A 15,800-nucleotide genomic window follows, 5' to 3' on the forward strand; every position below is an offset into this window, starting at 1 on the left:
GCACAGGTGGGCTGGCACAGTGGGCTGGCACCTGGGGGTGGCGCCCTCCTCTGTGGACAGGGCCACTGTGGCTTGGAATTAGACAAAGCTGAGCTCAGTGACCAGGCGATTGACTGTCAATTGTGTGACTTAGAAACAAATTCTTCTGCCTCTTGTCCTATCTGTCAAGTAAGAATAATAAGGCATGTGGCTCTCCGGATTCCTAAGGACTCTGGCAGCGTGAGTACTGTGTGCGTGGCGTGCAGGGTACCCCGCTTACATCGTGAGCACTCCTGCCTCAGTCACCAGCTGTTGTACTCTGCACACCCTGCAGCAGCTTCTTCCCTCCACACTCTGTCACCACTGCTCATGAACACAGGCTCGGGACCCCGGTGACACCCAGGACTGCTCCATCTCCCCACCCCAAGGGGTCAAGTGCTCCCAATTCTCCTCCCATAAGGTACCATGGACCCACGTGCCCTCGGTGCCTTCAAACTGCTGCCTTAACTCAGGACCCCTTCCCTGGCTTGGGGCAGCTCCTGGGGACTCCCTGACTGTTATCCTTCCCTTCTCCAACCCTTCATGTGGGCCTAGAGTCATTTTCCTAAAGTCCATCGGGCTGCCCTGCTCAAGCTCCTACCCCTTCCTGTTTCCTTCATAGTGAAGTCCAGACAGCAGCAAGGCCCCTGAAGATGGGCGCCCCAGTCCTGGGCCTCGAAGCCACCTCCTTCCGCCCCCTCCCACCGCCCCGCCCCTAGATGCTGACCTCCCAGCCTTGCACTCTGCCCCAAGGCCTTCTCCCACTCATCCCCCAAATTCAAGGGTGGCTGAGATGCTGCACCCTCGGTCCTGGGCAGGGGGCCGGCAGCCCTCTTCCTTCCCCCGCAGAGCGCTCTCCGGGCACAGTGCGCACTACTGCAGAACTCATTGCCTTCAGGGATCATGCCTCCTATGCCCAGGACGAGAGCCAGCCAGCGGGAGAAGCTGTGTTCCATTTTAATCACTGTCTCCACCCACCCTGGGCCTGGCTCGGAGAAGGCTGCCCTCAGTGTCCAGTGACAGTGCGGATGGTCTGGGGGACGGCTCATCACCCGGCTGATGAGGACTTTGCTGGGGGTCGGCAAGAGGAGCTGGACTTTCAGATCTTCTAAAGACTAAGTATAATGCAGTCTGCACACCTTTAAAAATGAAAAGGACAGCCCGTGAAGTGACAATTAGCAAAACTACATGTAGAATTACTCATGTTTTCTGTTCTATCTTGTAGTGAGACAAAGAGGAAATGGGAAGAGAGAAAAGGAGGAAGAGAAAGAAAATGGGCCAAAAGCCAAAGGTCATCGGAGACTCAGAAACAGTCACAGAAGCACAGGAAGCCCCCCTGGCTCTGCACAACATGCCTGTAAGTGAGGTGGGGTCTTCATGTCTCCTGGGGGCCAGCAAAGCCTTCCAAAGGCAGCAGAAGCTGCAGGTCTGCCCTCTCAGCTGCAGACCATGGAGCTCACGTCCCCTTCCTGTCTTACTTCTGTGCACAGTGCAGTCCGGCCTGGGGCAGGTGGTGCCCTCTGCCACTGCTGGCCCACTGTCCTGCCTGATCCCGGCACATGGTGTGTCCCTGTGGGGACCTCAGGACAGCAGAAACTGAAATACAGCAGGACCCATGGCCCCCAGGGCCACCTGTCACCCACCAGGGATGATGCCAGGCAGAGCTTCCTGTACAGCCCACCCAGGCTCCCGTACAGAACTGGTGGGGACGTAGATGTGGCTTCCTTCTCCTGCCCACCTGCCACCTCATGGGGCAGAGAGCAGCAGTGTGAGAAGCACCTCATGGCAATCAAATGAAGCAGGAGAGCCGCTAACGGTGTGGAGCTGGAATGTGCACAGCAGTGAAAACAGGGCAAGAGGAGTTGGAGACCCCGAGTTCCAGCCCCCCACCCTGGAGCCCTCCGGAGCAGGCGGGCACGCTCCCGGCTCTCCTGACACGGCAGTAGCTGCCCCATCATGCTGCTCTCTGGGAGGAGCTGGAACTAATTAACTTTCGGAGAGCGAGATAAAAATTCAAATTCTGTGTCTAATGATTATACAAAGTCAATGGCAGCTATAAATTAGAGAAGCAAATACTTTTTAAATGTTAATTTTGTGGTGGAAATAAGTGATGAACACAAGTCCATTAGCAATCAAGACACAAAAAGCAAGGACACCTGGCACAGGCACCACGGAATGCTTTTTCCTAACAGACCACTTTCCTCCCAAGGGTTTCCAGAACCATCTACAGCTTGTGCATAGTCACCTCTGGAAGAAGTCTGATTTCTTTGAAACATGAGGCTAAGTTTTTAAGAACCTGATTAAATTGTTGAATGAGTGGCACTGAAGCAGCAATTATGGGAATGAGCATATTAGGAAATAATACCCGGAATTTCTCCACCCAGTGTGGAGCTGGCAGCTGGGGTTCGCTTCCAGTCTTTTCTGTAGACGCCGATGATGCTCACGCTTCTCATCTGAGCCGCACGCTGCATTCTGCCTCTTCAGGGTAAAATCCTAACTACTCTTCCCATCACTGCTGCGCCTTCCTAGCCGCCCTTTCCATGGTTGCCCCTCATTTCATCTGATTTTTATTTACTCATCTTGCCTGCCTAGCTTCAGGCATTCCTACCGTCACACACGATGCTGCCACACTGCCTTTTAGATTATTTACTTGTAATGCATACATATTTCTACTGCCCTGAAACGAAGTGCCACGCTGCCTTCTAAGCACGCAGCACGATGTAAATGGCACAGCAAATGACGGGATCTGCCTCTCCACTTCTTGTCACCACCTGAATTATCAGTGAAGAGGGCACAAGAAGTCTGAGCACTACAATCCATACGGTGATCTGTTCCAGAATATTCCTGGTGGACCAACAGCCTGGAAAGTGGAGGTCAAGCAGGAGTTTGTGTGTGGTTTCCTCTTCCAAGGAGAGAAGGGTTTGAATACTGACCTACTCTCCAAAGGCCATTCCAGACTTAAATACCTAAGGGTGAAGCAAAGGCAGAACACTTCATCCTTCTGAGAAGTTTTGCTCCATTATGTTTTAGAAGAATTGGAGAGTGTTAAGTTTCTGTAAGAACTACGGTCCCCGTGAAATCTATCGAATTTAATTCAGCCAAGTGTATTTGGCCCATTTTCAGTACACTCCCACCGGAGAGGAGGGGCAGAAGGGGAGACAGGGGAGAAGTCAGCAGACAAAGTGAATGAGAGCCTGCAGCAACCAGGCGGCCACGGCTCAAACGTTCAAAGACCCAGTTTGGGCCATGAGACACGTTCAGAGTGGCTCATTTTTCAGGGGACAAAGTTATATAACAAAGACCATCCTATAAAGGTTAATTTGCCAACAAGAGAGTTTATTGGAAGCATGAAAGTAAGATCACTTTAAGTTGGACATTTCAATTACTTTAAAAGTAAGAATAGAATATGATGTCCCAGGATTCCTGGGACATTGAATACGCAGATTAAGAGGACATTGATTTTGGTTTCATTGTTTGAATTTAGTTTTAGAGATCTGAGGCTGCCTCTTGCTCTCAGTGCTGGCTTTTGAGGAGCCTGTCTCCCTCTGGAGAGTCGCCTCACGCAGCCCCACAGGAAGGGGATGCTAACCCTGCTGCTGCAGCCTGGAGCTGCGGGACTGCCCGTGCAGCACAGTGCCCTCCTTGGGGTCTTGCTGCTTAGAGCCACAGCACCCCCGCTGCCTGAGCCCTGAGTCCAGCCCAGGCCCTCCAGGCCAGCCCAGCAGTCTCGAATCCACACGTGACCTATGCTGGCCTTCCAGTAGCCTGCGTACACCCTCTCATGGGCCTTATAGCACCCTGGGAGGCAGGACTGGGGTGTGCAGAGCTTACACAACTGCCTGGTGGCCTGTTGCCCCTGAGCAGAGTTAGTTCCCGCAGGGAGGTAGAGCAGAAGCTGAAGGTCACCACCCTGGTGCTGATGGCTCCTCCAATCCTCTCTCACATGGATGTTTCTGGAAAATTACTGACAACCCCAGAGCCCAGAGGAACTTTGTCTCAGGCACTATCTTTTCTTTGGGCTCATTCATTTCCCCCCAAATCATCTATTCCCCACTATAGTCCATGCTTCCCTCTCCCTGAGAGAGGGGCATTTAAGCCTCAACCATCAGCCCTCCTTTGAGCATGTTTAATCCACATGCTTCTCCACTTGCTGGTCGGCCTACTGCCAGCTCATTTTAGCAAACTCAAACATGGAGCCTTCAGAAGGCAAGTCTGCACTTCCCTGGGTATGCTAGGAAATAGAAGGATCAGGAATGGTCCACTTCCAAAAACTAACATGGAAGCCAAAAGCATTCCAAGAAAGCATGAACCATGGCGATGGAATCACACTGCGGCAAGTACTCGCACGGGGACACCATTCAGAGTGTGTGTGAATATTTAATGCCTCTGCTGTTCGGATGCAGGAGAGGAAAGCAGAGTTAGGAGGTTCCATCAGAGACGTGGCCAGGGAAGGCGGTGGTCAGCCACATCAGCATGGCGCCCAGCATAGCCCACCTCTGCTCAGCCCTGGGGTCTCTGTCGCTCTCTGCTGGGCTTCCCTGCATCCCTCCCACCCAGTCACCTGGCCAAGGAGCCAGAAGGGGCTGGAGACTAAAGGACTTGGGGACATTAAGTAAGCATCTACAGGAACCATCTGCGTTTATCAGATAGGGAAGAGAATGAGATTGGCAAGATCACAGGGAAGATTTTAAAAGCCTGCGGACCACAGGACTTCCAACATCTGCCACTTCTCTGCTTGCTTCAGGCTGTTTTATGAACCAAAGTGAACATCACAGTTGGCCTCGGGGGCTCAGGTCACCTTAGCTCTTACACAAGCTCAGAGTTTCGGGGACCAGCTAGGAAGAAGCCACCTGGTTGTCATGAGGAGGCAGGGAAAGGATTTGGCAATGACTGCTCTGTGATCTCTGTCCCTCAGGGTCATTGTCACCTGCAGACTGCAGAGGGTTCTGTGAGCTCTGGACCCTGCAGAAGTTGCTCACTCTCTCAACACCTGCTCGGGGGCACCATAGGGCATACAGGGATTCCTCTGGGTCTCACAGAACCCGGATCTAGGCTGGCGGGAGAAATTAGCTTTAACTTGGAGATGGAGCAATTAAATCACAAGAAATGTAAATGATTAACAGGCTCAATGAAAATTAGATCCGCAGCGCCTACACTCCAGCTTACGCTGCAGGCCCTCAACGGCATTTATTCTGCTCTCCTCTTTGAAGCCTGTTTCCAGGAGCATTTAAATGCAGCTCTGAGAGAAGAGTTATGAATCAATCAGGCCGTAGACACCCAGTGCCCAAGAAATGTTTGTTTAAGTGCGCAGATGACATTTTAAAGCAAAGAGATTTAGTCTACAGAATAAGCCAGCTAATGTGGAAGATGAGGCGCTTTCTTCACCTACAGTGGTTTCCTTGTTATTTAGCTAAAACAACTTCAATCAAAATACACGATCTGTCGCAAGCTGTTGACTGCAGGGAGAGAAGGCCGTTCATATTCCCCGGTCCTCACCAGGTGCAGCTGTGCACACAGCACCCTGCTCCAGCTAAACCCAGCTCCCCGGGGACACACAGGAACACGCTGACATTCAAGTGTAGGGGCGCTCAGCAGCAGGCAGAGCAGTGTTGGAAAACCACGTCTGCCACTTCAGTATTTTTAAGAGGGTTGAATCGGAATTTCTTATGGGAGTAATTCTGCCAAAGATGATTTCTAGTTCAAAAATGCAGGTACATTCACTGTTTCTGGGTCTTGCTTCGCAGAACACAATCGAATTCAAGGAAGCTATCGTGGGGGATGACACCGTGATCCCACCCTGGGAGGCCTCCCTCCCGCCGGCCTCTGCTCGCAAGGCAGGAGCTGTTTAGTACAAAACCTCAGTAAACTTTTTTTTTTTTAAAGAAAAAATGCATCCTTGTGAGCAAAAAGAAATGAAATAAAAGTATGTGAAAAGACAGTTAAATGTCCCTGAGGAGGGAAGGGAAGGAAGAGCAGGTGTTCCCAGGGGCTGGGGCTGGGTGGCCCAGAAATGAAGCCATCTATCTTCTCCTGGGTCGGGGCACCTGGGGCCCAGCAACCAGCCACCTTGTTGAGAAGCTTAAAGTCAGCTGGGCTTGGGACGCTCATCCGTACACCAGGATGAATCTTTCTGTGGTGTCATCCAGTCCCAGATGAGAGGAGCCCCAGGTTTCTAGGTGTCTGATTCATACCAGAGCCATTTTATGATCATTCTGACTCAGAATTCCCAGTCTGTATCAATTTATTGTTTTTTTTACATAGATTTAGCCTTGATTCCTTCCTTTGAATTCCTCATTGTATCAGACAAGAAAATGATCAACCCCATAAAGCAGATTTACTTCTTCTAATCCTGAGCATGAGCATATTGTAAACAACAATACAAAGTTAATTTTCTTTAAATTTATCTTTAGTACATAACTTCAGTCAATGGTCCTAATACACATGAACCCACAATCTTAATGATTTTTAAAATCCTGGGGGGAAAAAGCTCTCCCAGACCCCAAGGCAGGGGCACCCTGGTTGACTTGGCACTTGTTTTAAGATACAAATATCACTTAATATCATCAGGTATAGTCACAGTGCTTAAGTTAATATTCCCTGTGCATGAGGACACATCTCTCTCTTTAAATGAGAGTTCTCCAGAAATATTCTGTAGGCATTATGGCAATTGTTCTGTAAACGTATAAAAGCCTCAGGGCTTTATCTTTCAATTATATTTGATATGCAGTGCTTGCTTCTAACACCTGCAGAGAAATTCCTGGACGCTGAAGAAAACTGCTCTCATCTTATTAAATTAGTGTCATTTCAATTTCACATTATCTTTAGTTGCTCAGCCTGTAGTATTACAAGTTTATTGCTTTTCCTTGGCTATACTAAAACTTAAAACCTAAAGTCATTTTCTGCTTTATTGACTTGCAGCAGGAAAAAACTCTGAAATTATTCTGGTCATTAGAGAGAGTACTTACAATTTTTTTGCCTTCTATTAACACCGTAGAATCATTTGTTTCAACGTTCCGCAGTATTACGGTGCCTTCCCGTTCTCTGTAGATGAATTCTTTATCTACAGGAAAGGAAATAAAAGAGAAACATGAACCATCAAGCAACTTGCCTTGGCTTTTGATGGACACTTACAGAAAATGAACTGACTAGTTCTGAAAAACGATACGCAGGTTTTCATCCACAGGCCCTTTAAATGCAGCAAATGTGTCCCTCATGCGATGCTTTTCTCTGAGCACCACATCCACAGTCTCCAGAATGTACTAGAATGTTCTTGAGTAAGAATAGCAGTGTCGATGCTGAGCAGATGAAAAAATCAGGTCCCACGGGATGGAGGCGGAAGTGAGGGGGCTCATCTGCTGTGTCTGAGACCCGCACTGAACTGCACGTGCACCTATGATGGTTCCCACAGCTGTGCCCTGCAGGGCTAGCTCGTACCCTGACCACAGCCTCCTCCTGCTGTTCTTGGAGGTTCTGACAGTTCTGCTGCTACGAACCTCTTTAGAACCCACACATCATCCTGTCAGTGACTCCAGTCTTTTGCATATAATTAACCAAGATTTCAATTATCCCCTTAGAAAATTAATGAGCACATAGTAAATAGTATGCATGTGGGTGTGTGAGCACATGCCTACTACGGATGAAAAGGTAGTGTTCTGAAAGTCGGACTGCTGGTGGAGAGGCAGGGCGAGCTGGGCAGAAGGAGAGCCATCGTCCTGAGCAGCGGGGGGAGCATGGGGCCAGTCTGAAGGCAGAGGCTTTTCACACTGGAGCTGCTGAGGGGAAGGCTGGGCAGACTGGGTTAACCCAAGAGCAGAGCTATTAAAAATCCAGAATGCTCAGATTTTAGGAGGAAAAGTAAAACCCATTCACGAAGGAGTATGAACCATCTGCCTGGTTCTAGACTGTTCCACTTAAGCATTCTGTGAGTCACCTTGGGTTCAGTGCAGAAGTTGCCGGAATTGTTTTCACTGATTTTCTGGGTAATACTTTCATGCACAAATCGAATGAGTCAAGTTCTTTCCTCTGGAGAAGATGCACTGAGATACTTTTGTCTATAGAGGCCTATTCAGTCATTTCAGTCAAGTTCCCTTGACACAGCAACTTGAAGATTTCTGATTGGGAAGACACTTCAGAGTCTGTTTATCAGTTCTTCAGGAAAGTTACAAAAAGAAAAAAAAAAAGATGAAGAAGAAAAGAAAGAAAAGAAATTTTTCAAAAGGCTGCTACTTGGTCTGCTTACCACCTCATCTCCCTATCCAGTGTCTTTCACACTGAATTTCTAAAACTCAAACCTGCCTTCAGTAGATGAAGATGTCCTACCACCGAGTCCCTGAGAAGCCCCAAGCTCTCTGCTGTCACCACCCTCCCAGCACTAGCCACACCACATTAGCTGTGACTTTTAAGATTGGGTGACAGCGGATGTGCATGAACTTCTTATAAACATAGTAAAGAAGTATTTGAAAAGACTCAAAGTCATTAACAATACGACCATTTTGCGCCTACTCTATTGAAACGAGAAAAGCTATTTTGGAGAGGACGTGAACACCAGAGGTCACCAGAGGAATCACTAAGGAGTGGAAGGAGATTCCTGTGCCCTCTTCTCCCTCTGGCCTGCGCTTCCGAAGCACGTCACTCCCTAACCCTATCACACCCGACCTGTCCCTACGTGGCAGGCTGCTCAGTCTGCGTGCCCTTTTGTTCTCATTCTCTCAGTGCTGGGATGGAACCCAGGGCCACACCATGCTGGGAAGCGCTCCGCTGCTGAGCCACACCCAGCCCGCCTCTCTTGCACTGAGCTCAGTGGTGGGTACTTAAGTAGACGGTCCTCGTTACGTTCTGATAAGACTCAGGCCATCGTGGTGAGCTCTGTTTTCGTAGATGCACTCTATTGGAGTGTCAATATTGGAGTAACAATGGACGTCAGTCATTGCTAGTTCTATTATGACCAACGCTTCTGCCAGGAATATTTTTCTTCTTGTCTTTTGTACAAATGCATAATGCATTTTTCCCCAGGGGTATCTAGAATTGTGTCCAGGAGAAGTGGCAGGTCACAGGGCCTTACAAGTCCTTTTCCAGAGTGGCCATGGTCCTTGAACAAGCATCCACAGGGGGGAAGACTCCCTGGTTCACGTCCTCTCCAAAATAGCTTTTCTCGTTTCAATAGAGTAGGTGCAAAATGGTCGTACTGTTAATGACTTTGAGTCTTTTCAAATACTTCTTTACTATTTTTATTTCTTATTTTGGAAATTCCTGGTTTATTTTTTTAGCTTATTTTTTTCTGAACTATTTTTTTTTAAACATTCACAGTCTTTTAATTTTGAGACAGTCTTGCCAAGTTGCCCAGGCTGGACTCAAATTTGTGATTCTCCTGCCTCAGTCTGCTGAATAGCTGGAATTATGGTCATGGGCTAGTGTGCCATATAGGCATGGGCTTGTGCTTCTTTATCAGTACACTAAACATAAAGGTCTGGTGGCAGCCCTAAAACTACCATACATATGGAGTAGTGATGAGCCCCAAAATTTTGAAGTATCTCTAACAATGATAAATTGATAATATCCATAGTATCTATTGGTTAAAAAATCACAGAATCTTCTGTGGTTGTCTGCATTTGTATTTGAAGGAAATACTAAATTTTAGTTAGAATCTAGTAAATATAAAGATATAATCTTTTCCAATTCAAGTTCATGTTTTGAACTGTTTTTATCTTATTGATTTTCAGGGAATTTTTATGCATCATAAATGATACTTTTATTACTTTTATGTGTTGAAAATGCCTCTTCTTAACTGCACTTTTCATTTTCTTTATGGAATATTTTGATCAGTAAATTTAATACAGTACCAAATTTTTATGATCTTTTATTATGTTTGATGTGCCCCATTTAAGAAACCCAGTCCTTTCCTATTATAAGATCATAAAGATAATCCTCTGAATTTTTTCTGAAACAATTTTGGATATTCCTTTCAAAAACAAGGACTTAGCTCACTGGAAATGACTAGCATATATGGTGTGAGGCTGGGATCTGCACCTGCTTATGCATGTACCTACTATCCCAGGACACTTTGAGAAGGTCAATATTCTCTCAGTAATAAATAATGTGACCAAAAACAACAAACCTCAGGTCATTGGTGCAGTGCTGACAAGGAGAGGTGTTAGAGGGTGACTGTTCAGTTCACTCCCATGCTGGGTAATAAGCTTCCAGTACGTCACCCCTGAGCTCAAAACTAGCTGTGAGCTGTTTCACAGGTGAACTTAATAAGATGAGCATGTTTCCATCCATTGCAAGATTGTTGGGTTTTTATCATGAATGGTTGCTGACTATTTTTAAATGGTTTTTCTTGCAGTGACTGAAGACATCATATGGACTTTCATTAGTATAGTGGGCTGGGGACCCTGAGTTTTCAGAGCTAAGCTGGCCTTGCATTAATAGGACAAGGCCCACTGCCAGGCTGTACTATGGTCCTGATCTGCTAATATTCTGCATCTGTGACCATGAGGTATATTAGTCTTAGTTTATTTTCTTAGGATTTTACTTTTTTTAGGGTCTGGTTTGGATTCAGAATATTACTGGCTTTGAAAAATGAGTTGGGAAGTGCTTTATCCTATTCTATTTTTGGAAAGAATTTATGTTGCATTTGCATATTTCTGCCTTAAATATTTGATAGAATTCATTAGTGAAGCCAACTGAGTCTGGAGTTTTCTTTGTGGAGAGGTTTTTAATTAAAACTTATGTTCTTAAATTGACAGAGCTACTTAAGTTTTACATTTATTCTTATGTGTATTTTGATAATATGAGGCCATCAAGGAATTTGTCTATCTGTTCAGGTTGTAAATGCTTTAGTAGCTAAGGGAGAAGTTTTCTTTTCTTACCCATTGCTAAGTTTGCACTGAAGCACCTAAAACGAAGGCCAGAGAAAAGCATGCACCCTTGTCTAATGTAAGTTTTATTGACACAGGAGCCTTCAGAAGTGAAGATTCAAAGAAACGGGGAAACTGTGTTGCTGTGGTTTACATACAGGGCGTCCCCCAAGCTCCTGAGTCAGCCTAGGCTTGTTTGGAGGTGAACTGATTCAATTCTGAGAGCTGCAACTGAATCAGTCCACCTGAGTTTGAATGGACTGCATGGCAACTCTAGGCAGGTGGGGTGTGGATGGAAGAGGTGGGTGCATCTTCCCTCTGGCCTCATCCCCTGACCCTCTGCTTCTCAACTGCCACATCCTGCACAGCTTCCCTCTGCCAGGCCCTTCCCCTGACGTGCTGCCTCATCTTGGGCCCAGAGCAGTGGACTTGGCCAACCCAGGACTGAACCTCTGACCCACGAGTCACACGAACTTCCCTCCCTGCAAGTTGTTCTTGTCAGGTGCTTTGGTCACAGAAAGAAAAACTGGCTAAAACACTGCTCCGCACCCAGGCTTCATGCAGAGTGGACCGTGGTGGGAGTGTGACTGGACAGAGCAGGTGGGGTCCACAGGTCACCACTGGGGAAGCACAGTGAGGCTGTTCAGATTCATCTCTGTCCCTTCCCTTTCCTGTGGATGGGCCTTATGGCCTCGTTCACAGGAAGTCATGGCCTGCTTCAGAGGAGAAGAGCAGAAGGTCAGGAAGGCCCTACTTCTCTCTGTGCTCAAATGCCAATGTGCCACCCTCTGGGATGGCTGTCTAAACCCCAGCAGTGTGCACTTTGTTCTTCCTGTGGTTTTATCATCTTTATAATAAGATAATAGACTGTGCTTTGGTAGGTGAGCAGGGTCTGCAATCGTGTCCCTACTTTCTTTCCTTGAATTGTAGTTTGTGTCTTATTTTTTAAATCAAACTAGACAGTGGTTTATCAATTTTGCTGACCTTTCTATTTTTTCTGTATTCTACTTCAAGGAATCATGTTATTTTCCATTCCTCCCTTCTCTTTGTTTTGGCTTTAATTTGCTCTTCTGTTTCTAGCTTGTTAAGGTGGAAGCCTAGGTCTTTTGTATATTTTCCATCCTTTTAAGTAAAACTATCAAAGCTAACAAACTTCCCCTATGGATGATATTATCTCCATCTCACAAATTTTGGTCTGCTGCATTCTGTTGTTGTTCAGTTCATGCTAGCCAAATTGATCTACAGATGTGATGTAATACCTATCAAAATTCCATGTCATTTTTCACAGAAATAAAAAAAGGATTAAATTTTTATGGAATTGCCAAAGGACCCAAAATAGTCAAAATAATCTAGAGTAAAAAGCAATCACACTCTCTGATTTCAAAACATGTTATAAAGTGATTATAATCAAATCACTATTAAATCAATATAAAACAGACACGTCAAACAGGGTCACAGGACAGAAGACCCAGAAATAAACCTACACACTTATGCTCAACTACTTTTCCACAAAGATACCAAGAACACACAATGGATAGGACAGTCTATTAATAAATGATGTTGGATATCAGATGCAGAAGAATGAAACGGGATCCTTACCTCACACCATATAAAAATCAACTCACATTGGACTAAAGACTTAAGTATAAACCCCGACACTGTAAAACTGCTAGAAGAAAACATGGGGAAGCTTCATGACATTGGCCGAGGCAGTACGTTTTTTGGGTGATACTCTGAAGACACAGGCAACCAAGGTAAAAGTAGACAAACGGGATGGTAGGAAGCTAAGCCCTCTCCTCCCTATGTACCTGCCTCCACTGCAGTTCTCTGTGTTAGCTTCCTAGTGGTTGTTCCAGAGATTATCGTGTATACCATTAACTCTTCCCATCTGCAAAGAGTCAACAATGGGGCCCTTCTCATGAAATATGAAAATCTGTCCAGCTGTCCAGTCCCTGGCCACTCCCCAGCCATTCTCCTGCTGTTGTAGTTGTTATGTATACTGCACCAACACACTTTAGATGTCCCACAAGACAATGTTTTCATTTTCATTTGTAACAGAACATAGTTTATAAAGAACTTCAGGTGAAAGAGTCATAAAAGAAAAAAAAAAAAGGCTTTTTGCTTTTACTCACTAATTCACCATTTCTGATGCATTCTATTCTAGGATCTGGGCTTCCCTTGGGTATCAACTTCTTAAAAAGTTTCTCTTAGGAGTTCTGATGGTCTGGATCTTCTGGTAACCCATTTGTTTTATCTCTATCTCACCTGAAAATGTCTTCATTTGACCTTCATTCTTGAAGGATTCTCTAAATATAGATTTCCAGACTGACAGGTTTTTTTTTTTTCCTTTTAGCATTTTTGAAATTTTGTTTCACTCTCTTCTAGTCACCATAGTGTCTAATGAGAAGTTGTCCATTAACTGAACTGTTATTTCCCAACAATTAATGCTGTTTTTATTTTACAGCTTTCAAAGTTTATTGGTTGCTCTTGGTTTTTAACAGATCGAACAGGAAGGCCTTTATAGTTGGGCTTCTTTCTGTTGATTTTGTTTGCTGTTCACTGAGCATCTTGTATCCGCAGATGTATGTCTTTTATCACATTTTCAGTCATTGATTTGACAACTGTTTTCTTACGTCCCTTTCTGGTATTCTAATTATCAAGTTTGCTGAGTTCGATATCATCTCCTAGGTCTCTGATGTTTTGTTTAGTTAAAATATTTTCTTTTCTCTCTGTTTACCTTGGGTAGCATCTATGAACTATCATCAAGGTCATTTGCTGTCCTTTGTCACAGTCTTTCAACATCAAATCCAACAAGTATTTTTTTTTTCAATTTTTAAGTTTGAATTTCTATATTTGGAAATCCCCATTTGGTTTCTTTGTTGTTTCTATTTTTCTGCTGATTTCCCATTTCTCTGCCAATTTCCATTCCTGAACACAAGTTTATGTTAATTCACTGAGGATGGCTGTAACAGCTGTTTTAAAATTCCTGTTGGTTCAATAATTTGATTCATTTAGGGTCAAACATGATTAGTTTTCTTTTATATTGAAAGTGTGATCCATTTTCTTGGTTCACTGTATGTCGAGTGATCTTGGGTGACGTCCTAGACAATAGGGACACTCTGGGTTTCTTATTACTCCTCCTGGGTTCTGCTTCTCTTGATAGAGCAGGTGATTTTCTTTGCTAGGCTTAAACTACCAACTTTCTTCCTTGGGTAGCAGCTTCTCTCAATTTAGACACTTTATCTTATTTAAATGCTCTGATTCTCTTCCATGCCTGTGTGATTGGCAGGTCAGTAAGAGATGCAGGAGGCAGGCATGGGGCCCCTTCCCTGCCCCTTCGCACACCTGCCCCCTCCCTCCTGGAGGCCTCTCGAATCCCCCCTCCTGTTCATTCCAGGGGTCCTGCCCTGCTCTGACTGGCAGCGCCTTCACCACAGACAGCTCCACCAGCCTCCCAGTGGGCCCCTCTCCTTACTTCCCTCTCTGTGCAGACAGACGGTACTCTTTTAAAACATGTTTTCTTCTCCCTTTGGCAGAAACGACTTGGCCAAGTTCCTTGGCCTGTCAGTCACATCCTTCGTATTCTAGCCTGGGTCCCTCTTCGCATGTCGACTTTCTGCCATCCCTACGATGCAGCCTGAACACTGCCAGGCATTTCCTGCCCCTGTTCCTGAGCTGCCACCTCTGCCTGCAAAGGCCCTTCTTCTCCTGCCAGACGAGAGCTTCCTGGGTTCTGGGAAAGGTCACCTCCTTGGTAAGGCGACCAGGTTTCTGCTGGCAGGATCAGCCCGTCTGCCTTTGCCCCACAGCACTGGTCCCGCTTACACGCCTCACAGCAGGCTGGTGCTGTGCCTGTTTCACCTGTCTCCACACCGGAGTGGGGAGAAGCACGCCCTCTGCTGTCCTCTGGGACACCTAAAATGGATTTTGAAGTTCAAGAGTTCTTTTTTTAAAAAAAAAAAATTATTCGGCTCTTATGGAAATGAAGCACTGTGGCTTTATTCTTTCATTCTCTCTTGTTCTGCTTTTGTGGTACCTAGTGTTTATTGACTTTATTTCCTATTTTGGTTGCAAGCAACTAGTGGTTGGGTTTTCAACCCATTTCTCCAGGAACAACTGAGCCACAAACTTAGATTCTGAACTCTTTCCCTACAACGCGGGGAGCCAGGGTGTGAACTTGCAGTGCCCAGTGATGGAGCCTGACCAGGACGGGCCTTCCCTTTGACTCCATGCAGTAAGCTCTGTGCTGAGTCACACAGGAGTCAGCAATGACCAGACTGCTGACGTCTGGAATCATGCTGGTTTCTGGAAGCAGAAGCCAAATGCAAATGCGTTTAGTCGAACCACACTGACAATACAGGCAGCAGTGCTAATGTGTGGCCTCCAGCACCACCTGCCACTAATATAAAAATAAAGGTGTCTGATATGAGGTGGAAACCCTGCTTGTTTACGTGACCCACACGAATGCTGCTTTCTCCCATCCTCACCTTCAGTCTGTGGATGTCGTTGCCTATGAGATGAGTCTTCTGGAGACAGCATACGGTTGGCTCTTGCTTTTAATCCAATCTGCCAGTCTGTGTCTTTTGACTGAGGAGTTTAGACCATTTACATTCAATGTTGTTATTCAGATATGATTTTATTCCCTGTCAGTTTTGGGATATTTCTGATTTAATTTGAATTAGTTTGTCTTTGCTTGACTATTCTTCTAGTATAGTTCCTCCTTCTGTGCTGGTTTTCATTTTTCTTGTTCATTTCTTCTTCATGAAATGTTTTATTGAGTATGTTTTGTAGTTGCAGGCTTTCTAGTTGTGAATTCTTTAAGCTTTTGTTTATCGTGAAGGTTTTTAATTCATCTTCAATTCTAAAGCTTAATTTTGCCAGGTATAGTATTCTTGGTTGGTGTCTTTTTTTTTTTTTCCTGAGCTT

General features: G+C 45.6%; 1 protein-coding gene across 6 annotated transcripts in view; it reads right to left on the reverse strand.

Annotated features, from left to right (window-relative positions):
- The window catches only part of DPP6 (dipeptidyl peptidase like 6), a 934,588-nt gene that overhangs the window by 279,209 nt on the left and 639,579 nt on the right, over positions 1-15,800 (reverse strand). For all 6 annotated transcript variants that reach the window (XM_079149262.1, XM_079149264.1, XM_079149261.1 and 3 more), the window contains exon 4: positions 6,984-7,078. In XM_079149262.1, the coding sequence (XP_079005388.1) occupies positions 6,984-7,078 (95 nt within the window). The remainder of the gene's footprint in view (positions 1-6,983; positions 7,079-15,800) is intronic.

This window comes from Sciurus vulgaris, assembly GCF_902686455.1.
Source record: "Sciurus vulgaris genome assembly, chromosome: 8".
Taxonomy (NCBI): Eukaryota; Metazoa; Chordata; class Mammalia; order Rodentia; family Sciuridae; genus Sciurus; species Sciurus vulgaris.